Raw genomic sequence first — 25,644 nt, 5'->3', positions numbered from 1 at the left:
CTGCGACCAGCAGGAAGAAGACCTTTCTTCCCTGTGCTGGAGACACAGAGAAGCACAAAGAGTCTTTTCATCCTTTCGTTTGCAGATTTACTGTTGGAAACCAGAAACCTGCAGTCCCAAATCGCAGCTTCTACTCTTCCTTCCTCCTCCAGCAGCCCCCGAGCTGCACTACAAGAGGCAAACACTCGGCTCTTTCCCAACCTGAGAAAGAGCCCCCAATTCATTTCTAATCCTGACAGCAGCAAAAGCAGAGAAGAAAATGCCTGCAGGAGCTTCTGCTCAGGTAGGAGATTGCCCCCAATTTCCTGCTCTGTACAAACCCTGCTGCAGCTTTCTAACCAGGCTCACTGCAGAGTCAGCCCTGACTTTACTAGATCCCAGAGCAGACCTGGAGTACAGAAAGGCACTTTGGGATCCTCCTGAGTGTAAGGAGAGAGATCAGGGTCCCACAGAGTGAAATTTTATTCTTGAAACTTTTTATTTAACAGGCAGAAACATGCAGATATTATTTCATATTCAACTGCACATCAAATGCTTATGTAAGATACACATTTATGCTTACAGTAACCAGCTGCAATTATTAACTATGCACACATTTTTTTGTACAGAGAAATTCACATGGATTCTAATCATTCTGTATGTATTCCCAACGCATATGCCGTATCTGGTCATTCTTATCTCTTTGATCTCTAACAGGAGAAGTTTCAAACCATGCGTGCATTAAAAATAGCATCTGTGAGTGTAAAATAGATGTGCCAGTACCTGCTATTTAAAAATCCAGTACATATGCATGTAAAACAGAGACCGAGTGTACATTGGCCCGTGTAAAAAAAAAAAAAAAAAGGTGGGGAAAGGCCAACATGTACGAGCATAAGTAGCTATTTTAAAAGCTGCCAAAGTGATGCACATCTGTCCTTTACTTATGTATGTTTAATTCTGCTTAATATCTGGTGTAAGAGTTTGTAAAGATCTTAAAAATGCAAAAATGACTAGATGACGGGTCTGGGTGACAAGATGGGCTGAGGAGCCAGAAGGGACTGCATGAGCTGGGCAAACTGATGGACTAATTGGTATAACTAATAATTTCCTTATCATGCATATATTACAAAATTAGAGGATGTACGTATGTAAAAGCCGACCATTGCTAAGAAAAATACACAAGTTAAATCTTCTCATGTAAATGATTAAAATTTGGAGTACAAATGCATGCATATAGCAGTTTTGCTCCACTTATCTGGATAAATTTTGACTTCTCCAGGTAAGTGGCACCTTTGCTGCCACTCAGCTGAATAAGTATCTGGCTACGTAAGATAGGTGAATAAGTATTAAATTGCTACTTAAACTGGCTATATATACCATTAGATGCTGTGATGTGTGTGCAATTGCATGCACGATGTAAAATATATGTGTTTGCGTGCGCGCATCCATATACTTGCATACTTGTTTTGAAGTTGCCCTTTAAGTGTATATGTGATCTTTTCAATAAGTGCTATCTCGAGCAACTGTTTCCTCCGGTATGTCAAACTCTTGAGACCCCTTCCAGTGTGTGCTAATAATTTATCTTGCCAAATAACACATTGATTAATAAGTACTTTAATCTCGCTCATCAATATCATCTCCTAGGTGCCCCGCCCCCCCCCCCCCCCCCCCCCCCCCCCCGCCAGTACCCTAGCAATCATAGAGTTGGTTTGAGGGGATCTATTTTTTAATAATACTTTTAATTTCTGCATCTCTCTCTCCCTCCAAAATTGGAGGACCCTGGGGCCTGTCCACATGTGTATATGTGAGCCTCAAGGCCATAACCCCACCAGCATAGTGGGGAAGCCAACTTAGAAAATTTAATGGAAAATGATGGGTACCTATATGTGCGCTGGAAAAGGTGATCCATCAGTTCGATTCTTCTGGAACAGCCTTTGACTCTCTTAATCATCAAATCCTCTTCCATAGGTTACGGGAATGAGGTATTTCTGGTTCTTCTCCTATCTTACGGTTGGAACTTATACGGTAGAAGCTCATTTGATTTCATTCAGTCTCACTGGTATACCATTTAAACCGGTGTCCCTCAGAGCTCATTCATTTGAGCTCCCTAACCCCTATCTATAAGCTTCTGGCCAGGCTGGGTGTGAGATACCGTCGTTATGCAGATGGCATTCAGTTTTTTTTCATTTTTATTTCATTGCCGTGGTCAACCACCGATGATTTGCTGGCTGTCTGTTTGCCTTTCTGCTGTTAAGAAGTGGCGCTAAACCTGAAGAAAATAACGATACATCAGAGGTTGAGTAGGGTCCCAACTTCCTTTATGTTTTGAAAATGTTGAAATTCCGATAGTAAACGCCAATATTGTTATAGAAAAAATTCTTCCCTTGACCAACGAGAAAAACAGTTATACCAAAAAAACGTTGATTGCAAAATCGCTTTTAATTCTATTCTTTGAGAAATATAACTAAAACATTTCAATTTACAAATTGTCCAAATTTATTTGACTTTTTAAATCTCAATTTTCAAAGTTTTAAATTTTTTGGGAAGTTTGGATCTTCCTAACATCCCACGGATACTGGATTTTCTACAAGATAAAAATTTAAAAAATATATGGACGCTAGGACCCGTGATTAAAGATGACCCTGAAGCGGTAAAAATATTGAGCGGGAGTGCTCCTTATCTGTGGGCGTGACCACGGCGTGCTTTCATGCACCGCCTGCACGTTCAATTTGGGTGCTCAAGGGTCAGGGGTGACGTCACAAGCTGCAAGATGGCACTGGGGAGGCAGTGAGCGGCGGAACGGAGGGAGGCAGGCGAGCCGGAGCTGCCCCGCATGCAGGAAAGGTAGGGGAGCCGCCGCCCCGCCCCCTCCCGCGCACTCCCCCCCCCCCCCCCCCCCCCCAGCCCAGGCTCCGCCGCTCTGGCAATCTTCCAGTTGCCTGCCGGTGCAATTTTTTTGGCATGATGAGCTCGAACCGCCTGTACGTCCCATTTGGTGCCTTGGGCGCCCAAATTGGAAGTACAGGCGTGCGTTCATGCATCTTCGCCGGCGGGGGCCGCTGGAAGCCGCCTCGCGGAGAGCGCCCGATCCGCCCCGGGCTGCTGAAGCGGGAGAAGGAATGCTGAAAGAGAAAGTGAAGGGACAACATGAGCCAAAGCGGAAGAAGGAATGCTGGGGCTTGCCTGACGCTTGTCAAGCTGGCAATCCCCGATGCCCGAGCGTAGGAGAACCATCCACTTCTTGGTACCTGTCATTTCAAATGTCATTTGAAATGACAGGTACCTGCGCACCCAGGATACTGTATAGGTGCTGTATAGCTCTCTATACAGTAAAATGGATTGCGCTTCTTGGACGCGCGTTGGACGCGGCTTGCATTTGCATGCCATTTAAATACCGTATCGAGCGGTATGTGATGCGAACTGTGCGTGCGGCAAACGCGGGTGCGCCCGGCACTGCCGCACTCTGTCTACCGCGTCCTTACTGTATCGGCCTGAAACTTTTTTCGCCGTGCATTTTCTTTCCCTGAAGCTGTAAACTGTTCCGCTTCCTTCCCTCCTGGCTTGCCCGCAGCCTTGCCAGGCATATATTGCAGGTTGAACGCTCTCACCTTGTTTTTCGCTGAGCGCTTTCAATGCTGTTCTGCAGAGAAATCCTGGAAGCAATATCTGCATGCATTTAAGGTAAATATATTTCTCCTGGTGGCCTCCAGGACTTGACTTTTGTTTCTGACGTTGTGAAGTTTGCTTAGAACTGCCCAACGTCTTTCTGTCCCACCTTGCCTCCCTGCTGCCTTTCTGTGTGCACTGTCTCTGGTTATTTCGTGGGGGCTCCATTATCTGGTTTGAGGGTTTCTGGAGTCCATTTTGAAAAGAAACTTGCTGGGTTGGTGCCCTCAGCTTTCTTGGGGAGACCAACGTTTCTGATGATATTCCAGCAGCTTCTCTTCTCCAGGTAAGTCATCCTTCTTTCTCTAAGACATAATTCTGCTTTCTCTCCACTGCATCCATCTTTCTCTGTGCCCCCTGCTGTAGAAAACTCCATTCCTCCGGGCGCTTCCCCATTGCGTCCATCCTGATCCCAATTTCTCCCGCTGTGGAGACCCAGCTTTGCTGCTCTATCCTTGATCATTTCCAGTCTGGCATCAAGAGAGCGTCACGCCTGGCGGTTCGCAGGACGGCCCCCCACGAGCCTCCTCTCTTACCCCTGATGCCGTCAGCTCGAAAGCGCAGTTCAGGACCCTGGCATCAGATCCTCGCGGCTGAAACGCTGCCATCCCGCTGCTCGCGCAGTTGCTTCTAGGCGCGCACCCGCCTGACTGACCGGCACTTAAAGGGCCTGCTGCGGGAGCCGGCCGCAACACCCTCAGATGATCTTAGGAAACGTTGCCCTATTTAAGGGCCTCTCGGACGCCCCTGCCTTTACCTCAGCAACAGGTCCCCTGGTTTGCCTTGTGCCCCGGTACATGCTGCTTCTTCCCGCATCTTCTTCCCGCCTTGTCTTGGTGTTCCTGTGCCCTCCGGTCTTGTTTGTGCCTTGACCTTGCCTTGTCCGTGGAATGCCCTAGCCCTTGCCCTTGCCAGTCCCGGTCCTCATTTCTTCCTGTTTCCCCCCTCGGCTTGTCTTTCCCATATTCTGATCCCGCCTTGGACCTTGACCCTTCCTTGATCGCCCGCCTGGACCTGACCTTCTGCTCTGGACCCTAAGCTTTGTCTGCTGCCTGCCTAGACCTCTGGCCTGTTGGTCAGTCTCTGCTGCCTGCTCCTTGCCCTGACCTTCACTCAGCCTTGGATTCTCATTTCTGGACTGCCCTGGGGACCCGTCGAAGTCCTGCAGGGCTCAACCTGTGGGGGATGCTGCTGGTGTAGGCGAAGCTCCAGCTGGTCCCTCCACAGGGCTTCTCTGCCAGCTGCTAGTGTGAGCCAAGTGAGCAAGCCCACGTACATAATATATGTTTATATGTTATGTTACGTAAGTGGGCTTGCTCACTAGGCAGGCACCAATCATGCCACAGCATCAAGGGTCCACTATTCCTGCAAGTGTTACAGGGAGGAATAGAATTTATTTGCCAGTTTGCCCATAGCCTCTCTTATACCATCCACTAGATCCAGTGAGAGAGCTGCCTGCATTACCTCTTCCTCACCATCTGAGGCTTGTTCGCCTTCCTGGCTCTTTATTTCTGACACCCTTTTCTCTGCACTCCCTTTAACCGTGTCTAGCTGATGAACCCACAGCTCTTCCCCACCTGCCAAGTCATTTTTTACTGCAAAATTATTGAAATTGCCACAAAAAAATGTTTTAATGCCTTAACTGTTGTGGGATCTGCAGGATTGCTTCTTGTCAGCTCAGCACATCTTTAGCATCCCCTCACAAACAGGCCGATACAGGAGCGCACTGTTAACCCGCGATTAGACGCGCGTTTTCAACGCGCTAGCTTTACCCCTTATTAAGTAAGGGGTTAATAGCGCGTCAAATGCACGTCCAACCCCCCCCCCCGAACCTAATAGCGCCCACAACATGCAAATGCATGTTGTGGGCGCTATTAGTTATTCCCGCACGATTTAGAAAGCAAAATGTGCAGCCAAGCCGCACATTTTACTTTCAGAAATTAGCGCCTACCCAAAGGTAGGCGTTAATTTCTCCGGGCACCGGGAAAGTGCACAGAAAAGCAGTAAAAACTGCTTTTCTGTTTACCCTCTGACTTAATATCATGGCGATATTAAGTCGGAGGTCCCGAAAGTTAAAAAAATAAATAAATAAAATTGAAATCGGCCCGCGGCTCGCAGGTTGAAAACCAGACCCTCAATTTTGCCGGCGTCCGGTTTCCGAACCCGTGGCTGTCAGCGGGTTTGAGACCCGACGCCGGCAAAATTGAGTGTCGGCTGTCAAACCCGCTGAGAGCCGCCGCTCCTGTCCAAAAAGAGGCGCTGGGGACGCGCTAGTGTCCCTAGTGCCTCTTTTTGCCGCGGGCCCTCATTTGAATACAGAATCGCGTGCACAGGAGAGTGGCCTGTGCGCGCTCTCCCGCGACTTTTACTGTATCGGCCCGTATGTGAGACTTTGTGGCAGAGGTTCTGGTTTCCAGTTGCTGTAATCCTGTTCTAGAACTGTGTTAAGTGACTGTGAATAATTTACACCCAGAAACCTCTCCCCCCTATCCTGCCGAGCCCCAGAACTGGGAGGTCTCCTGATGGATGTGATGCAGAAGGTGCTGAGTGAGTTTCTGGTTTGTGTTTCAGGTCCCAGTGACCTTTGAGGACATCGCTGTCTATTTCTCCCAGAAGGAGTGGGAGGATTTAGAAAAATGGCAGAAGGAGCTTTACAAGGATGTGATGAAGGAGAATTATCAGACCTTCAGCTCACTGGGTAAGAGAAACGTCTACATATGAGCAGGGGCAGATAGGCCTATACAGGCTTTGGGCACGCCTTGTTGGGCCGGTCAGACCAGTCGTGAATGGTGTTGCTCGCCACAGCCCCATGGTTGTAGAGCCACTATCTCCAGTACCAGCCTAATAACAACATCTCCTGCATAGTGGGAGCCTCCCCCATTGATCTCTGTTGAGTGCTGTCTCTGTGTGTTCCCCATGGCAGCAGACATGGTTCCATGAGCCTGCTCCTTGCACCCTGTCTCCTCTTTCACCATCTTTTACGGTGGTAGGAAATACGTATGCCACCTTTCTTCTCACCCACCCTACCTCTGTCTTTGCTGCTGGGAGGCATCCAGCAGACCCCCCAGCTGCTGCCTCAATGGCAGCTGAATTCCAACCAACGTTCACTGCTTTCCTGTGTGGCAGGCTTCCCTCATCCTCCAACTGCTCCAAAAAGTAATTAATTAAAAAAAAACAAAAAACACCACAGCATCACATCCTTCCAAGGCGTAGAACTTCCTACAACAAGGGACCACCTCCTCTCTCAAAATTCCACTCAGACCCTGAGTTATTAAGCATGTGTGTGAAAGAATACGTGAGCGAGTCAGCATAGGAGTGTGAGTGCATGTGAGTGCATCAGTGAACATGTGTGTGAGCATGTGAGCCAGTGAGCATGTGTCTGAGTGTTTAAATCAGTGAGATTGTGTCAGTGAGCATGAGAGACTGTGGGTGCATCAGCATGTGTGTGAGCATGAGAGAGTGTGAGTGAGTCAGTGAGCAAATGAACCTATCATGATGGGCCCAGCTCCTTCTATATGCAAGTGCAGGAGAATGGTGAAATCAGTGTGATGAGGCAGTCGGCTCAGTTAGTTACCTTGACTTCCGCATGTGGCTGCCAAAGTTCCTTCACTGCTACGGCTCCCAACATTCAAAGTGACTTACATCCAGTGCTCAGTGCATGCATTTCCTGTCTTACTCAGTGAGAAAGTCTGGTGATATAGGCCAGGATAGGGATGGTCATTCTCACCTTTGAGATCACCTTTGAGATGTTTGTAGGTGGCCAGGGTTTTCTTGGATAGGTCTTCAATGTGTCCTATAAAAGCATAGTGGTTTCTAAGGCATTCATTTCAGGAGGAATCAAGGAGATGAATACTTCAGTCTGCTCCATCCAAAGTTTTCTGGAACCAGAGGACTGTCAGGCCCACTTGACAAGGGTGCAGGATTTCTTGTAAGCAGAATGAGAACCTGTCTTTCCAGAAGATAATGGTAGGGCAGTACCCTTGTCTCTGTTGCATCCCTCATATAAGGATCTCAGTCTAAATGTGCAGTATGTAGATGTCCTGAGAGCTTTTGAGGCTTCCTCCTGCCCAGTCTGGGTGGAGCTTGGGTACATCCCACTTGTCTGGTCTGGTATGGAATGGGCGATAAGCAATGTTTGAAAGGCTATGTGCGCAAAACTTTGTCTTTTGTGCAACTTTTCATAAGCTGAGGTCAAATTTGTCCGCTACAGGCTGGTTTAATGAAAATAATATTAGGATTTCTTGTGCGCGCTATGTTTTGTTGTGTGCGTGGGGTTCGTGATTTCTGTGCGCACACTCGCACAGCTTAGAGGGAACAGTGATGATAAGGAAATGTAAATTTACCTGTTAATTTTCTTTCCTTTAGTCCTGCCAGACCAGTCCAGGGCCATCAGTCTGACAAGTTCAGAGAACTTAGCAGCAAGTACGTTGCCCACTCTAAAAGTATGGCCTAATCATGACCTAGATTGTAGGAATAATCTAATTCTTGGGTTGACCATGGAGTGCAGTTTCTTGGCTGCATCAGGTTTTTGTTATGGTTGTGATTTCAAAACTAAAAAGAAACAATTGCCTTCAGTTGCTTTAGCTTTGACATAGGATACTGAAGAGCTGAAGTCAGCAGCAGACCCCAACAGGGGAAGTGAATATTGCACTTGGTGGATGCAGGCCCATCCCACAACCTGCCACACTTACCTCCAGCCTGGGCCCATCATTGCCACCTCCTGACCTCATGGTGCGTCGCGGCCGCCCTCCAGACTCCCGCGGGAGTTACCCGACATCGGCCTGCCTCTCCCAGATGCAGTGGGATGCCGTGCTACGCTCCACCTGTGCGGCAGAACCCCAAGGTTGTGGGACCCTGCCCTCCTAAAGGCGCGCGTGCGCTGATCTCCTGCTATTTAAAGGGCCAGCGGCGGGAATCCTGCTGGGCCACTTCCAGATGACATCACAGCCACCAGGGCATTTAATGCTTCCCTGGATGTCCCTCCAGTGCCTTAGCAATAGCTCATCTCTTCTTGAGAATTGCATTGCCTCTGCATTCCGGTTCCTGATTCTTGTTCCTGGTTCCTGATTGTGTTGAGTGTGTTCCTGAGTCTGGTTACTTGCAGTCTGGTTGTCTTCTGAGTTCCTGTCTTCATGTTCAGTTCCTCCTCTGTCTTCAGCATCTGACTTGCTCCTGTGACCCCTTGTCTTCTCCGCCTTTCTTCGTTCCTCGTCTCTTGGATTGAACTTCTGGTTTTTGACCTCGGACTGGCTCCTGGCTTCATCTCGGATTTACCTTCTGGCTTTGACCTCAGCCTGGACCTTGACACTGCTTGACCTCCGCATCCCTCTGACCAAGGCCTGCTGTCGCTCCTGACTGAACTCCACCTGCCCAGACCACTGCCTGAACCACGACATCGCTTGAACGCTGCCCGCCTAGATTTCTGCCCGAACCTGACTCCGCTGGTGCTTCCGGTGCTGGCCCATCGCGTCCTCGTCTCAATGGATCTTAATCTGCCCAGAGGCCCACGCCTAAGTCCAGCTGGCCCCAGCACCCGAGGGCTCTACCTGAGGGGAACGAGAGCTGGTTTTGGGAAGCTCCAGTTGGGCTTCTGCTCCAGTCAGCTCCACCTGCCGTCAGTGGGGACCTGCAGGGAGGATCCTTGGCCCAAGGGTCCACTTCTGCTTTGAGCTTAATTTCTCTATCTTCATCTCCTGGCAGGAAGGACATAACCTACTTGTCTGGTCTGGCAGGACTATTGGAAAAGAAATTGATAAGTTTAAATTTCACCTTCGCAACCTTGGGTCATCATGATAAAGACAGTTCTGATTGTGAGATTTTCCGTGTGAGATTTGGTTAAAAAAAAAAAAAATGGTGAAAAGTTGGTGAGTACTTAAGTAGTCACTTTAGGGCCATTTTAAGCTGTGTTAAAAAAGCATATTCCTTACAAAAGGTGCAAGGGTGAAAGCACCAAAAGTGCCAAGGGGTGGCAAACCCTAAATCCATCCCTGTTCATTGGACTCGGCAGTCTCACTCTAACCTCACATTACATGACCAAAAACATGAGAAGTAAACAACAGATGTGCGGGCTCTTCGGCGAGGGAGTTAAAGTTACATGTTTTGGGAAATTCTGTGCATCTCTCAAAACATTTGTGTAGACAAAAAGGATATAATTAACAGAGACATGGGAGGAAGAAGGGGGAAGAGACAAACAGAGAGAGGGAATCCTGAATCTTCAGCCACCCTCCTAATAATCATCAGAAAAATATTTCTACTGCACTATTGCAACTTTGTCTTTGCTATCTACCTTATAAATGGGCTCTGACCGACGGCCCGCAAATGCGCAGTAGAGAGCAGCTCTACCGCGCATGTGCGGGCGAGCACGTCTGTCAGAGCCGTGCGTGCCCGAAAAAAAAAAATGGCGGTGGGGCTGCAGGAGCGGCGGCGGCGGCTGCGAAGCAGGAGTGGGAGGAGCAGTAGCGGCGGCAGCAGCGACGAAAAAATGGTGGTGGGGCCGCAGGAGCGGCGGCGGCCGCGAAGCAGGAGTGGGAGGAGCAGGAGCGGCGGCAGCCGCGGGAGGAGAAGCAGCGGCGCCGCCGCGCGCGCGGGGGAGTGATAGCCCCCCGAGATCTGCCGGCAGGAGCGGGAGGAGAAGTAGCGGCGCGGCGGGGACACCCCCCCCCCCCCCCGAGATCTGCCGGTTGTGGATGATCTTAAAGGGGAGGGGATTGAGAGAGGGGGAGTGACTGAGGAGAGAGAGAGGGAGGTGTGAGAGAGGGAGGTGAGAGAGGGGGAGGGAGAGGTGAGAGGGGGAGGGAGGGAGAGGTGAGAGGGGGGGAGGGAGAGGTGAGAGGGGGGGAGGGAGAGGTGAGAGGGGGGGAGGGAGAGGTGAGAGAGGGGGGGAGGGAGGTGAGGGAGGGAGGGAAGATGAGGGGGGAAGGGAAGATGAGGGGGGGAAGGTGAGAGAGAGGGAAGTGAGAGGGAGGGGGGAGAGAGTGAAGGAGGAGGGAGAATGAGGGGGAGGGAGTGGGAAGGAAACGGACCGAGCCCGTTGTTACGGGCTTAACGGCTAGTATTTGTATATTACGGTTGTTTTTGTTATATCTGCATTGCTTTTTGGAGCGTAACCTAGTATTAGTAATGAAACATTTCTTATCCTGGAATCTACAGTTGTGCTGACTCAGAGCGTGAGTGTCTAAGGGTGGCGTGAAGTGCTTTATGCAGCAGATTCTTTCAGTAAGGGAGCCCTGCAGGATACTTCATTTGTGTTCAAGGAGTGGAACACCGGCCTTGTTTGTGTTTCAGGGCATTGGATATGTCTTACCAAATCCACAGACTGAACCCGTAGCAGGGGTTTTAATGTGACATTTCTGAAACATGCGGGCCCTGAAATTGTTCCTTTGTAACTGAGGGTTAGAATATTTTTGTTTATATTATCTGACGAATATCTTTATGTTGAAAAGTTGTTTTTTTTAAAGTTCTAAATCTGGGGGAATCACACTCAGAATGATGATGAGAACCCTAATGCAGCTTTCTTACCCCAGGATCAGGCTCTCCGACTGTCACCCCTGATATTATATCCCACATTGAACAAGGGGAAGAGCCGTACATCAGGGATGAGCCGGGATCAGAGGAAAGAGAAACTGGGAGAAGCAGCTGCTCAGGTGAGTGCAGGAATAAGAGGGACCGGGGTAAAACTGCTGAGAGGAGGAGTGGAAGGAGCAGCTGGGAACTGCAGAGACCCCTGCACAAGCTCCTCTGGAGAGCTCTGTAATCACTCACAGGGTTTCTGTTACAGGCACCAGTCACAGACAAAGCTTCGCTATTGGTGTACTGTCATAAAGTCCTCAGGTTTGCTGCTAGTGCGGCACAGACTCATTACTCTTCTCCCTCAATTCCACTGGCAGGAGGAGAGCAGCACTTCATGCCCCATCTGTCACTTCCTCTGGTTTCCTTCTTATGTTCCTCAGCACTCAGGCAACCCAATCCACACAAGTGGGTTATGCACCTCTACCAGCAGATGGAGACAGAGTAAAGCTGACGTCACGACATATAGCCCTGCCCTGACATCAGTCCACCAATATTCTCCATCTCCAGCAAATGGTGAATGTGCATCTTCCTACTGGGGATTGCTTGTAGTAAAAAAAAAAAAATAAATAAAGAAGTAGTTTGCAAGCACCGTTTAAGCTCCTAAGGCGACACTGATGGGTCCTTGACACAGTTGAGCTCATTGAGTCTGGCAGCCTAGTCAGGAATAAACTTAAAAAAAACAAAACAGTTTGGAGGACGAGGGAGGCTCGGCAGTGAAGGGTTTCTTCCTGCCTCCCCCCATAGCCAGAGACCCATTCGTGCTCTCAGCCAGGGAGAGCTGAGCTTAGGTCAAAAACAAAAAAAAAAAAAAGAGAGAAATTAGGGAAGTTTTATTTCCCCTATTCCTTCCTTACTAGGCCTTTTCGCCTTTGCGTTGGTGGTCGGCATCTTTTCCCTTCTTCCCTCTCACTTCCCTGGGGAGTTTAGTGAGGTGCGGAGGTGACACAGGCTCGGCGGGCTGAGCAGCTTTGGCCAGGCCCCTCTCCCAGGCTTGGTCTCTTCAGCTGCATGGTGGGCTGTGGTGGAGTTTTTCGCACGCTTCTGTGTGCGCATTCTCGCCGGGCGGCAGTGCGTGCCTACTTGTGTTTACAAGGCAATGGCCTATATTTGTGTGCGTCGTTGTGCGCCAGGTTGTCTATGCACGAACTTCTGTGGCCTTCCGGTGAGTGCATGTTTGGGCACATATTCAATGTGTACTTGAGTGCATACTTTATTTTGGGCCCGCAAGGAACCGCACACACCTCAGCATGGGGAAAGTTTGCACCAGTGTCAGCGCTTGGCGATCTGTGTTGCTTGCCATGTAAGAGCAATACAGCCAGGGATTTCTGCAAGTCTTTGTCAGCTGGTCCATCCCCTTGGACAGAGGGGAGTGGGGCTGAAGGTGACATAACGGGGGTGTCCCCTGCTTCTGTTTACCCGATGATAGAGACATCTTTAGGGGATGTTCTGTCGGAGAGTGTCCGATTGGGGTCTATGGGGCCTGGTATGGACCCATCCTCCTTTTCTTGGCTGGAATTTTTCCAGGGACTACAGACCTTTTTGCAGGGTCGCCCATCGAGTCAGCGATACCTACTAAATAGGTTCGTGTACTCTGGGTTTCCACTTGTTTGTCACTGCGTGCAAGCACCATGGTGAATGCAGTCCCTGATGCTGATCTGGAGGATATGGATAAGGATACGTCGGATGACTCTGATGGGGATTTGGGTTTCTCCCCTCTGGAAGAGGGGGAAGTTATCCCAGATTTGGAGCCACATAAGACTCTGCTCGGTTTCTATCATAGAGATGAATTGCTGAGTCTATTATCTCAGACTCTGAAGACGCTTGGTGTGGCTATAGGTGACTCTGTGGGTGCACAGAAGGAGGATCCCATATTTGTCACCCTACGCAAAGCATCAGGTTTCTTTCCTCTCCTGGATGCTTTAGTGGGTTTGTACCCCTTGGATCTGAAGGCAAGGGAATAGTTGCATTTCCCAAAGGTGGATGCGTTAGTGTGTTCTGTTACCAAGCGGACCACCATTCCAGTGGAAGGAGGAGCAGCTCTAAAAGATGCTCAGGATAGGAGTCTTGAAGCGATCCTTAGGCAGGCTTTTTAGTCATAAATGATGATTTTGCAAATTGCTTCTTGTTGCTTCCCTGGGGGCTTGGGCTAGCCTACATCTTCTCAGGAGACTGAGGGAGCAGGGTCGGATAGCAGAGCGGTAATGGAACTGGGAGCAGCCTTCGTATCCGATGTGGACTGCGATCTTGTTCACACTGCCGCCAGAGGGGTGGCTTCCGTGATAGCAGCTGGGCATCAGCTGTGGCTGTGAAATTGGTCGGCAGACACAATTTCCAAGTCCAGTCTCACAAGGTTACCCTTTAAGATTTCTCTTTTGTTTGGTAATGAGTTGGAGAAAATGGCAAATAGATGGGGGAATCCAAGGTCCCTCATTTGCTGGAGGATAAGAAGCCAGAATCGTGTCCTTTGGGTCAAGAGGCCATGCTAGAGTTTACAGGCGTTTTTGTCTTTATAGGGGAGCAATTACTCAAAGGCCTTGACCCTTCGATAGATCTCATTCCTTTTGGCCCAGAAAGCCTCAGAAGGATGCAGGCTCCAGGATGTGCAAATTCACTGCTGGAGCGGGAGATAGGCAGGCCTCTATCTTGTTTTTATCAGAAGTGGGTCCAGATTACGATGGACCAGTGGGTCCTGGAAGTGATAAAGGAAGGCTTTGCTCTAGAGTTTCTTCACATTCCTCTGGATGCTTTTATGGTCTCTCCCTACAACTTTCTACAGAAGAGGGTGGCAGTGGAGACTACCAATTTCTGTTCCCGAATTACAAGAAAATATGGGCTGCTATTCCATTTATTTTGTCATACCCAAAAAGGAGGGGTCTTTTTGGCCCATCCAAGATCTCAAAGGATTCAGTCGGCATTTGCGGATGACTCATTTCCGAATCGAAACTCTGCGCTGTGTAATAATGACAATACAATTAGGGGAATTTCTCACATCTCTGGAGCCAACAGAGGCATATCTGTATATTCCCATTTGCCGAGAACATCAAAGGTTCTTGCAGTTTGCCATTCTGGGACATCATTAGTTTCAAGCCCTGCCCTTCGGGCTGCCCAATGCACCCATGACCTTCTCCAAGGTCATGGTGTTGGTAGTGGCGTTCTTGCACAAGGATGGCATCCTTGTTCATCTGTATCTGGACGACTGGTTGATTCAGGCCAAAAGCATCGAAGAGAGTCACCTGGCTTCTTGCAAGGTGGTCTCCTTACTGCAAGAATTATGGCCAAGAGTGGCTTACAGCCATCTCAGATGCTGGAGTATCTCGGCATTTATTTCAGTATGAAGCAGGGCAGAGTGTTTATGCCGGAGAGTCGCATTCAGAAGTTGATCACTCAAGTTCAAACCCAACAGTGTGGTCATATCTACAGGTCCTGGGATTGATGGCAGCCATGTAGAGGTTGGCCCCTGGGCAAGAATGCACATGCAGCCTCTTCAGCGCATGTTGTTTCACTTGGCATTGGAGGTGAGTGTCCACTTACAGTGGTGGTTACCAGCAGATCATCTCAGGAAGAAAGTCACTTTGGAGACACCGGATTGGTTAATGCTCACGACAGATGTGAGCCTTCTGAGTTGGGGTCACTGTCAGGCGTTGCTGGTGCAAGGTCGCTGGAGTGTTGAGGAGCATCAGTGGAGCATGAATCGATTGGAAGCATGTGCAGTTCAGTTGGCGTGCTTGAGGTTCACAGAGTGTCTAGAAGCTTGGGTGGTCAGGATAATGTTGGACAATGTGACGAGGGTAGCTTACATCAATCCTCAGGGCAGAGCCAGAAACTAACAGGTATCAGAGGAGAAGGATGCAGAGCAACATCTTCAAGACATCTCCACCTCCTACATTGCTGAATAGTACAATGTATGGGCTGACTTTCTCAGCAGGCAGAGCCTTTCAATTTGTGGTGGAGCACTGGAGTTGCCCATGTTTGGATTTGCTGGCGAGCTCCGGCAACGCAAAGGTTTCTCAGTTCTTTAGTTGCAGAAGGGATCCAAAAGCACTGGGTATCGATGCTCTCGTTCGTGTGTGGTCGCAGGGTAGGGTGTTATATGTCTTCTTTCCATAGCCATTGACAGGCAGGGTTGATCGAAAGATTGCAGGCCAGACCGAAACCGTACTTCTTATGGCTCCAGGTTGGCCCCAGAGGCAGTGGTATGCCAATCTGCAAAGAACAGTCCTCTCCAACTGCCACTCAGGAAGGATCTCTTGCGTTAGGGACCCATGCACGATGATCCAAATTGATTTTTTCTTACGGTTTGACCCTTGAGAGGGCTTGGTTATTGAAACGTGGTTAATCTGCTGCAGTGATTTCCACTTTGCTCGGGGCCAGAAAATTTTCCTCATCTCTGGAGACTACCTTAATTTCTGTTCCCGAATTACAAGAAATTATGGGCTGCTATTCCATTAATTTTGTCAAACCCAAAAAGGAGGGGTCTTTTTGGCTCATCCTGGATCTCAAAGGAGTCAGTCACATTTGTGGATGACTTATTTACGAATGGAGAGTTTTTGAGGCCTAGTGTGAGAAGCAGAGTTCTCAGCCTCTCATAGTGGAAATTCCATTAATTTTGGAATTTTTACAGGAAGGATTGCTTAAAGGCTTGGCCTTTAATACCTTGAAGGTTCAAGCGGCAGCTCTCACTTTTTATGGGGGAGCGAATTAATGGTGGGCCTTTGTCTTCCGATCCAGATACGTCCCGAATCTTGAAGGGAGTTAAGCATCTTTGTCCTCTCTTGCAGCTACAGGTGCCTTTGTGGAACCTTAATCTGGTATTGAATTTCTTGGCAGATCCTACCTTTCGACTGCTGCGTGGCCTTTCCTTGCGGCTACTTACTTACCTTAAAGACAGTTTCTCTTATGGCATTCTGTTCAACACATCGGGTTTCCGAACCGCAGGCCCTTTCGTGCCATGAGCCATATCTGCATGTCACTCCAGGGGCAGTACCTTCCTTTTTGCCAAAAATGGTTTGGGAGTTTCATTTGAATCAGTCTACTTCCCTGCCCAAGCTGGACAGGGATAAAGATGAGAGTGAGTTTCGTCTTCTGCGTACTTTGGATGTTAAGTGGCATCTGATGCTGTACTTGGAGGTTACTAAATCTGTCAGGAAGTCTGATCGACTGTTTATACTCCAGGGTGGAGGTAAATGGGGTGGACCGGCAATGCAGGCAACTATAGCCCATTGAGTTAAGGAAGTCATAACAGCCGCCTGTGTGGATACCAAGATTCCTTTGCCTAAACAAGTTACAGCGCATTCCACCAGGGCTCAGGCAGTATCATGGGCAAAGCTTCAATTATTGTCTCCTGTCGAGATATGCCAAGCAGCGACATGGTCCTCCTTACACACCTAAAACATAAAATATGCCATACTGGGTCAGACCAAGGGTCCATCAAGCCCAGCATCCTGTTTCCAACAGTGGCCAATCCAGGCCATAAGAACCTGGCAAGTACCCAAACATTAGATAGATCACAAGCTACTATTGCAATAGCAATTTATGGATTTATCCTCGAGGAACTTATCCAAAGCTTTTTTAAACCCAGTTAAACTAACTGCTGTAACCACATCCTCTAGCAATGAATTCCAGAGCTTAACTATGCACTGAGTAAAAAATAATTTTCTTCGATTTGTTTTAAATGAGCTACTTGCTAACTTCATGGAGTGCCCCCTGATTCTTCTGTTACCTGAGAGAGAAAATAACTGATTTACATTAACTTGTTCAAGTCTTTTCATGATTTTGTAGACTTCTATCATATCCCTCCTCAGTCGTCTCTTCTTCAAACTGAACAGCCCTAACTTCTTTAGTCTTTCCTCATAGGGCAGCCGTTCCATGCCCCTTATCATTTTGGTTGCCCTTCTCTGCACTTTCTCCAGTGCAGCTATATCCTTTTTGAGATGCGGTGACCAGAACTGCACACAGTATTCAAGGTGGGGTCTCACCATGGAGCGATACAGAGGCATTATGACATCCTCCATTTTATTCACCATTCCCTTTCTAATAATTCCTAACATTCTGTTTGTTTTTTTGACTGCCGCAGCACACTGAGCCAACGATTTCAATTTATTATCCATTATGATGCCTAAATTTCTTTCCTGGGCGGTAACTCCTATGATAGAACCTAACATTGTGTAACTACAGCAAGGGTTATTTTTCCCTATATGCATCACTTTGCACTTGTCCACATTTAATTTCATCTGCCATTTGGAAGCCCAATCTTCACCGGCTCTACCTGGCACTCCTGCAGAAAAGGCTGTAGTCCCTGGAAAATTCCACTCAGGAAAAGAAAGATGGGTCTATATCAGGCTCCCTAGGCCTCAATCTGACGTCCTCTGATCGAACAGCTCCTGAAGGCATTTCTGTCTTAGGGTCAACTGAAGATCGGGGACACCCACAATGAGTCACTTTCAGCTCCAGCTAACTGAGGAGGGAACAGCCCAGCAGTCAGGCAGTGCTGACAAACTCACAGAACTCCTTGGCTGTATTGCCCTTGTATGGCAAGCAGCACAGATCGCTAGGCGCTTACTTAGTCGTCACTGGCGCCTGAGTGCCTCGCTTCACTTGTGCAGTCAAATAAAAGATGCATTCAAGCAGCCACAGCACGCTCGCGCTCAAGTAGGCGACATTTTCTAGGCAGTCCCACTGGGCCGTTCGGGCTTGGGAGGACGCCGCCTTCGCGTGGGCGGTATTGACTGGACTGCGGGCAGCCCTCCCGCCCTGTTTGGGAGATGCTTTGGTACATCCCAGCTGTGGGGATTGGCCTGCCTGAGTGCAGAGGAAGAAGAAATGACTTCTTACCTGATTATTTCCTTTCCTCTAAGGAAGACAGGCCAATCCACGACCCATCCTCAACTGCTGACTTGGATTTAGTTTGTCTTTTAGGTGCGGACAACGTAGAGTGTTGTTCCTGTCATTCGTTAGAGGACTGGTAAGTGTCATAATCCGCACCTCAGTTTAGTGGATGTTAAGTATTTTGTCTGAGCTCAGTGTTTCCAATTGGTTGGAAGCATGAGTGGTTGACTATTAATGGTCATGTTTAAGTGTAATCACTTTGTCCACAGTTTGGCTTTCCCAGAGAATACTGGCGGGCTGATGTCAGGGCAGGGCTATATGTCTGTGACATCAGTTTTACTCTGTTTCCATCTGCTGGTAGAGGTACATAACGCACTTGTGTGGATTGGCCTGCCTTTCTTAGAGAAAAGAAAATTATCAGGTAAGTAGTAATTTCTCCTAGAGGGGGCAGAGGCTGCATAACATAAGAACATAAGAAATTGCCATGCTGGGTCAGACCAAGGGTCCATCAAGCCCAGCATCCTGTTTCCAACAGAGGCCAAACCAGGCCACAAGAACCTGGCAATTACCCAAACACTAAGAAGATCCCATGCAACTGATGCAATTAATAGCAGTGGCTATTCCCTAAGTAAACTTGATTAATAGCCGTTAATGGACTTCTCCTCCAAGAACTTATCCAAACCTTTTTTGAACCCAGCTACACTAACTGCACTAACCACATCCTCTGGCAACAAATTCCAGAGCTTTATTGTGCGTTGAATGAAAAAGAATTTTCTCCAATTAGTCTTAAATGTGCTACTTGCTAACTTCATGGAGTGTCCCCTAGTTCTTCTATTATTCGAAAGTGTAAATAACCGATTCACATCTACTTGTTCAAGACCTCTCATGACCCACCCATTCCCATTTCAATTTCCTGTGCTCCTCTTCAGATAGATGTGCCTCCTGCAACAGTACTGTATTAGCACCTTGGTTTCTCAAAGCAGTTAGTTTTTTCCACTTAATGGGTGACTCAGTGCCAGCAACATTTCATGTGATTATCTTGCTACCCATATTTCATAAAACTAAAGCTTGTATCCAGCAAAAAAAAAGGAACACTAAAGCCTGACAACCCCCAGCTTAGGTCTCTACCCCCAGAAAAATCTCCCAGAAAACCCCAGAAGAAAGTGTTACATAGCAAAAACATTCCCTGAAAATCATCTTATCTCATTGAAAAATATATCTCCCCCTCATCTCCAACCTTCCAATTCCCCCCTCCCAATTTCCCTCCTCTTTCACCAAATATCCAAATCATTTACATACTCCCACTACTTAAGTCTCTACCAAGGTTCAGATGCACTGCCTCAGGTGCCACCCCCCATACATTCAGACCCCATTACTGATACCCAACACTCAGTCCTTGCAGAAATCAGTAGCACCACCAAAACAAACTATTCATACACGCTGACTATTCAAACCAGTATCATGCATTCAAAAAATGTAGCGGTCGTTAAATGTGAAAGATCATACAAAAATAAGCAAGGAGCCCCATATCGAAACCATAAGGCATCCACAAAGTGCTTCATTCTGTTTAGGAGCAAAATAACTGACCGTGTCGTTACTGGTATTCCCAGCCAAAAAATGCACGAAGCAAAATATAGCTCCTATTCTGTAAAGCAGAAAAAGTTCATCAGCAAGGCAGAACAGCTTGCCACTTCAGATCTCCAGAACCGCCAAAAGATTTGCAGTAGAACAAACTTGAACATTTAATGAATGTCTAATGTGTTTTTCTTGCTTTGTGTCTTGGGTCTTAAGGCACTTAAGGGGTTTGGTTCTCTTTGAGCCTTTCAATGTAAAGGGGGAGGGACAAAATTAAAATGTGGCATACTTTTCTTTAATTATATAAGCTTTATTTCTTGTAAGGTTTTCTAATTCTGTATCCTATATATGGGGATTGCCTTTTTGGATTTTGTATTATTGGGCAATTTTGTCATTACTTGTTGGAAATGTTTAAATTGTATTTGTATTTCTTTATTTTTTTATGTTGAATAAACAGATTTAAACTAAAAAATATATGTGAAATAAAAATTGGTAGTTAGGTAGGATCATAATTACATTTTAGGTGGGAAAATATAAATGATGTTAGCCAGAGTGCTTGTTTGATTCTGGTTGCAATCCATTGTGGGCAAGAGCCTATGGGTTAAATATTGTAAGCACATATAAAATCTGAATCCATTTCCTAAAAATGTATGTTTTATACTTTATGACCACCTCTTTGATATTTAGTTTTGGAATGGTATTTGAGGTGTAATGTTCGATATTGTTTTGAAGTTGGAAAATTGTCCTCCTTGATCACAGAGCCAAAAAATATTTCTGCATCCTGTCTTTCTTTCACATGCAAGAAGACGACACAACTTTACTGGCCAATATTAGAGCACAACACTTGTAAACTTTCATACTGTGTCCTCTTAAGGAGCCCAGCAAGAACTCAACAAGAAAAAGCAAATGATATTGTATTACTGAACTCATTAAATTGTCTTTCTCCTACAGTAATGTCCAATGTTTACTTTTTTATCTAGAAAATGATGATCCTAGATACAGTAATACAGAGAAGCGTCACTGGGAGCTCAGTGGGAATCCAGAAGGGAACAAGATGTTATCAGAAGGAGATGCAGAGGATATTACTTCCTGTTCTGAGTGGGGAAAAAACTGCAGGAGTCAATCCATCAAAGAAAAGCAAAGAAATTCAACAGAAGACACAGCTCCACATGAGCAAAGTGCCAGAAATATCACACATAGAGAGGAAGAGCAGAGAAACCAGACAGTTAGATTTGTAAGTAGGATATTTCTCAGGGATTCTCTGGCTCTGAAATCAGAGCAGAGATCTCACACTGAGGAGAGACCATCTACATCTTCAGGCTGTGGGAAAACTTTCAGTCAGAAGGGAGAACTACAGGTACATCAGAAAACATGCCCAGGAGAGACACCCTTTACATGTTCTGAGTGTGGGAGAGGTTTCAATAATAAACGACAACTAATGCAACACCAGAAAATCAACAAAGGAGAGAGACTGTGTACACGTGCAGAGCAGTCAAAAAGCTTTATTAATAAAGCAAGAACCACAAAATACAAGAAAAACTGCACAGAGAAGAGAACAGTTTCTTCTACTGATAGTGATAAAATCGTCAATCAGAAAGAAAACTCTTCAAAACACTCAAAATTCTGCCAAGGAGAGAGACAAAATTCAAGTAATGAATGCAATAAAAGCTTCTTTCAGAGGAAAGTCTTTTCAAGACATACAAATACCCATACTAAAAAAAAATTCAGCAGGAAGGCAGACCTCCCACAACAGACAATCCACCAAGGAAAAAGACAATTTACATCTACTGAATGTGATAAAAGTTCCAATCAGAAAAAAAAAATCTCAAATCACCAGAGAATCAACAGTGAAATTAAACAATTTGCATGTACTGATTGTGGTAAAAGCTTCAATTGGAAGGCAAACCTCACAGCCCATCAGAAAATCCACACGGGAATAAAACCATTTACATGTATTGAGTGCGGTAAATGCTTCATTCGGAAGGCAAATCTCACAGCCCATCAGCGATCCCATAGCAAAATAAAACCATTTACATGTAATGAGTGTGGTAAAAGTTTCAGTTGGAAGGCAAACCTTACAGTTCACCAAAGAATCCACACAGGAATGAAACCATTTACATGTATGGAGTGTGGTAAATTCTTCAGTCGGAAGGCAAACCTTACAGTCCATCAGCAAACCCATAGTAAATTAAAACCATATACATGTACTGACTGTAGTAAAAGCTTCAGCCGGAAGGCTCACCTTACAGTCCACCAGAGAATCCACAGTAAAGTGAAACCATTTGCATGTACTGAATGTGGAAGAAGCTTCAGACACACAGGATCTCTGAAAAATCACCAGAGAATTCATACTGGAATTGAACAAGTTACATGTACTGAATGCGGCAAAAGCTTCAGACACACAGGATCTCTCAAGATCCACCAGAAAATCCACACTGGTATTAAACCATTCATTTGCACTGAGTGTGGTAAAAGCTTTACGCAAAAGGTATCTCTTATAAGCCACCAGAGAATCCATACAGGAGTAAAACCATTTAAATGTACTGAGTGTGGTAAATGCTTCAGTTACATGCTCTCTCTCACAATCCACCAAAGAATCCATGCTGGAATAAAACCATATCTATGTACTGAGTGTGGTAAAAGCTTTAGTCAGAAGGTAAAACTCACGGTTCATCAGAGAATCCACACTGGAGTAAAACCATTTGCATGTACTGAGTGTGATAAACGTTTTAGCCAAAAGGCACACTTCACAACCCACCAGAGAATCCATACTGGAGTAAAACCATTTAAATGTACTGAGTGTGGTAAAAGTTTTAGTCAGAAGGGATACTTCACAACCCACCAGAAAATACATACTGGAGTAAAACCATTTACATGTACTGAATGTGATAAAGGTTTTGGTTCTATTCGGACACTCACAATACACCAGAGAATCCACCCTAGAGTGAAACGATTTAAATGTACTATGTGTAGTAAAAGTTTTTTTCGGAAGACACACTTCATAAGTCACCAGCGAATCCACACTGGAGCGAAACCATTTACATGTACTGAATGCGGTAAAAGCTTTATTTGGAAAGGAAACCTCACAATCCACCAGAGAATCCACACTGGAATGAAACCATTTACGTGTACCGAGTGCAGTAAAAGCTTCAGTCGGAAGGCAGACCTCACAATCCACCAAAGAATCCACACTGGAATGAAACCATTTACATGTACCGAGTGTGGTAAAAACTTCACTTGGAAGGCAAACTTCACAGTCCACCAGAGAATCCACACTGGAATGAAACCATTTACATGTACTGAGTGTGGTAAAAGCTTCAGTCGAAAGGAAACACTCACCGTCCACCAGAGAATTCACAGTAAATTGAAACCATTTATATGCACAGAGTGTGGTAAAAGCTTCAGACATAGAGGATCTCTCAAAATTCACCAGAGAATTCACAGTGAAATGGAATGATTTATATGCAGTGAATGTGGTTAAAGGTTCATTCAAAAGTTTTCTCTTATAATTCACCAGAGAAACTGCACTGCAGTAAAAGCTTCATTGACAGAACAAAAAGCAAGAGCCTCCATAAATTCCACATAGGACTGAAAGGTGACTTTCCATAAAGGGAAATTAAGTAAAACTGAAAATATCTGTCTAACTGTAGCATAAATGAACAAGCAGGGTGGTGTATACAAATATCTAGGGTGGATGAAGGTACATAAATTCAGCACAAGTTACTGAGAGAAAAGACCTGTAAAGAATATTATAGGATAGTGATGGTCAAATTCAGTCTTCAAGATCCACAAATAGACCGGGTTTTCAGGATATCCATAATGAATATTCATGAGATAAATTTGCACGTACTGCCTTTGTTGAGGATTGAATTTATGCAACTTCATCTACCCCTAGATGTTTTTTATACTTGATATTCCTACATTGTCCTATAGAGTACTATAGCCCTTTAGTAGATTGGCCAAATAAAAACCTTAAAAATTTGGATGTAAGAACATGAAAGTTTTTTTCATACACATCATGTAATCTATAAGAATCAATGCAGGCTGAGATTGTATATTTCAAGATCTAAAGGTGGTCTGGACCTTAAAGAAAATAGATTACCGGTATACAAGCAGAATTGCTCTTTCATGCCTTCAAGCAAACCTAACATCATCAACACATTCCAGCACTCAAAAAGTGCTGAAATACAAAAGTGAATGGCCAAACGTGGTCTTCATCCTTTAACTTGGACAATCGTTTTAACAAGTGGAAGGAATGAGTGAGAATTTACCAGCACATGTTAAAGAGGTAACAGAATGTGCAAAACAAGAGAAAAAGCTCTTTAAGGGATTTGATCAGCAGACAAGGAAAATAATTGGAAATGCATAAATATAAAAGTGAGGTATATTAGAATGAGGTACATCATATTACAGTGAGGTAGATTAGAGTGAGGCACATTATAGTAGGAAATACATAAAGTTGCTTCAGAAACCCCACCTGGATCAAGATCAGACTCATGAATGGTGATCTTATACCTGATGATGAGAGACTGATAAATTGCAGTACAGGATAGCAGATTACAGACAAAATGGTTTAAAGCCAGCACAGAAAAAAAACGGATAAAAGAGAGAAATGCAGAGTGTGTAAAACAGAGCTAGAAATCCATTGCTGGATATAAGGGTTGATGTATACAGGGAGGCATAATAAGGTAGCACATCTAATCCACTGGAAATTGTGTAAACATGTATTTATTTATTTGAGTGTTTTATATACGGTCATTCTATGTGAGAATCACGAGTCCACAACAGTGTACAGGGTTGACACTAAACACAACATAGGTTGAATTACAGAGGTAGACAGGAACACAGGTGAACAAGAAGAAACATTCTAAGACTAAGGGTGTACTTCAAAGACAAGCACCTAAAAGCTCACAACAGCAATCGTAGCTATGTTAAAGGGGCGGATGAGGGGGGGGAGGGTAATGATCAGGACAAATTTCGGTTAACAGGGTCAAGGTGAATTGGAAGTATCACTCAGGCAATATGCATTCATTAGAGAATAGCCAGGTTTTCATGTCTTTCTTAAATTTATTATTGTCAGTTATTGTACGAAGATTCTCTGGCATTGAGTTCCAAAACATTGTGACGTCACTGTACCAGACAAGCACTGGGAACACAACTCTGAGAGAATTGTAGAGAATGGAGAAGGTGTGATCACCTGGGACATCTCCATCCTAGCAAATCAATAGCTTGATGCAAGAAAACTGGATATTATGGCAAAGGATAAAATCCAAAGCATGGCATTGCTGATAGAAGTGTCACTGTTAGGCAACTATTCTGTGTATCACATGGAGAATGAGAAGATCCTCCAGTACCAAATGACGCAGTTAGAGACCAAGAGAATGTGGCAGACATAGTCCCAATTTTATTGGGTGCCACTGGCCTGATCAAAAGGAACTTCAGATACATCTAGACACGTTGCTAGTGCATATAACATGTTATGAAGCCCAGAAGGAGGCTCTCTTTGGCAGAATGCAAGTATCAAGAAGAACATTAGAAGTGAATTTGAGTGACTGAGATCATACTTCACATACCCTGCCTTAGGAGTGATGTTCACTTCTATTAAGGTATGTGCAAAATGAACTCATTTGGAGATATTATCCCCGAGTGAAACCATTTACATATAGTGAGGCGTGGATTTTCAAAGTACTTGCATGCATAAAATTAGCATATATATATATATATATATATTGCTTCTACTAATGTAATCCATATTTTTAAAACATCGAAAGTATGCATACTTATATGCATGCGTAAAAAGTGAAGGTCTAGGGATGTTCTGGGTGGAGCCAACAGTTCCATACATACATTGCTGTTTTTAAAGACATGGGCCCAATTGTAAATGGGCTTTTGAAAATTGCTACAATGTAGGCCATTGAATTGCTCATAGGATTTTTTGTATAAGTGACTTTTGAAAATTGCTACGATAGTGTATTACATTTACATGCATAGCTCTTTGGTAGATTCAATTGTATGTGCATACATTTGGCA

The 25,644-nt window shown here is 45.7% G+C and overlaps 1 protein-coding gene across 1 annotated transcript; it reads left to right on the top strand.

The window, feature by feature from the left end:
- LOC115083864 (zinc finger protein 271-like) lies at positions 1-25,644 on the top strand. The gene is made up of 4 exons (XM_029587911.1): positions 1-283; positions 6,217-6,343; positions 11,169-11,288; positions 20,595-25,644. Exons 1-4 carry the CDS (start codon positions 260-262, stop codon positions 23,069-23,071), a joined length of 2,748 nt encoding a protein of 915 aa, XP_029443771.1. The 5' UTR covers positions 1-259; the 3' UTR covers positions 23,072-25,644.

The sequence above is a fragment of the Rhinatrema bivittatum genome, chromosome 2, assembly GCF_901001135.1.
Source record: "Rhinatrema bivittatum chromosome 2, aRhiBiv1.1, whole genome shotgun sequence".
Lineage (NCBI taxonomy): Eukaryota > Metazoa > Chordata > Amphibia > Gymnophiona > Rhinatrematidae > Rhinatrema > Rhinatrema bivittatum.
Note: the sequence above shows the minus strand (reverse complement) of the source record. Positions and strands in the feature narration are given on the sequence as shown.

Coding starts and splice junctions, on each gene's coding strand:
- LOC115083864 (XM_029587911.1), top strand. CDS start 260: ATGCCTGCAGGAGCTTCTGCTCAG. Junction 284..6,216: donor CTGCAGGAGCTTCTGCTCAG/GTAGGAGATTGC, acceptor TTTGTGTTTCAG/GTCCCAGTGACCTTTGAGGA. Junction 6,344..11,168: donor TCAGACCTTCAGCTCACTGG/GTAAGAGAAACG, acceptor TTCTTACCCCAG/GATCAGGCTCTCCGACTGTC.